At 71.3% G+C, this 726-nt stretch overlaps 1 protein-coding gene across 1 annotated transcript; it reads right to left on the bottom strand.

Annotated features, from left to right (window-relative positions):
- Nucleotides 1-4: 4 nt before the first annotated feature.
- LOC110594833 (sn1-specific diacylglycerol lipase alpha-like) lies at nucleotides 5-723 on the bottom strand (the record flags this gene model as incomplete). Its single annotated transcript, XM_021708699.1, has 1 exon — nucleotides 5-723. A coding segment is annotated over one exon (719 nt), but the record flags the coding sequence as incomplete, so codon positions are not given.
- Between the last annotated feature and the right edge of the window lie 3 nt (nucleotides 724-726).

Below are 726 nucleotides of genomic sequence, written 5' to 3'. Positions count from 1 at the left end.
GCTTGGCTGGGCTGGCCCCGTGGCCGGTGGGGGTGGAAGTCCGGATCTTGTCCGCGGCCAGGCACTCCTGGCTGCTGAGGCCCGTGGGCGTCAGGTCCATGAGCTCCCCAGACGAGCTGAGCGGGAAGGAGGGCGACAGCGAGATGCCCGAGGAGGGGTCGGTCGAGCCGGCGAAGAGCCGCGGGGGCTTGGGCACCAGGTTGGGCTCGAACTGGGCGCGCAGCAGGATCTCTTGCTGGCTGGGCGTCTTGGGGCCCTCGGCGTAGTCGCTGGTGGGGCTCTCGGGCACCACCATGCAGTAGAGGTCCTGGAAGGAGCTGCTCTTGCTATCCAGGTTGAAGAGGCTGTCGATGAACTCTGCGAACTCCAGCACCTGCGGGCTGGGCGAGTCCCCCAGGCGCCCGTTGTGCAGTGCCAGAGCCCCGCGCGGGGCCACCACGCCACCCCCGTGCCCCTCCTCCTCCTCATCGCGGGCTGCTGCGCTGGGGGGCCGCTCAGGGGTGGCGCCCCCACTGCCCAGGGCGGCCTCCAGGGGCTGCGTGTCCTGCGAGTGCTTGGACAGGCTGTCGGCCGCCAGCAGCTCGGTGCGCGAGCTCAGGGACGGGTTCTCCTCGGGGATGGCGGGGTCGATGTAGAAGAGGTGGCCCTCGTCGCGCTCCAGCACGGCGTGGAGGCTGGGCGAGCCGCGGATGCTGCGGAAGCCGGACGAGCGGCGCGAGTCGAAGC

This window comes from Carlito syrichta, unplaced genomic scaffold (assembly GCF_000164805.1).
Source record: "Carlito syrichta isolate Samal-C Ts95f unplaced genomic scaffold, Tarsius_syrichta-2.0.1 Scaffold143635, whole genome shotgun sequence".
Taxonomy (NCBI): Eukaryota; Metazoa; Chordata; class Mammalia; order Primates; family Tarsiidae; genus Carlito; species Carlito syrichta.
This window is presented reverse-complemented; position numbering and strand designations above follow the sequence as displayed.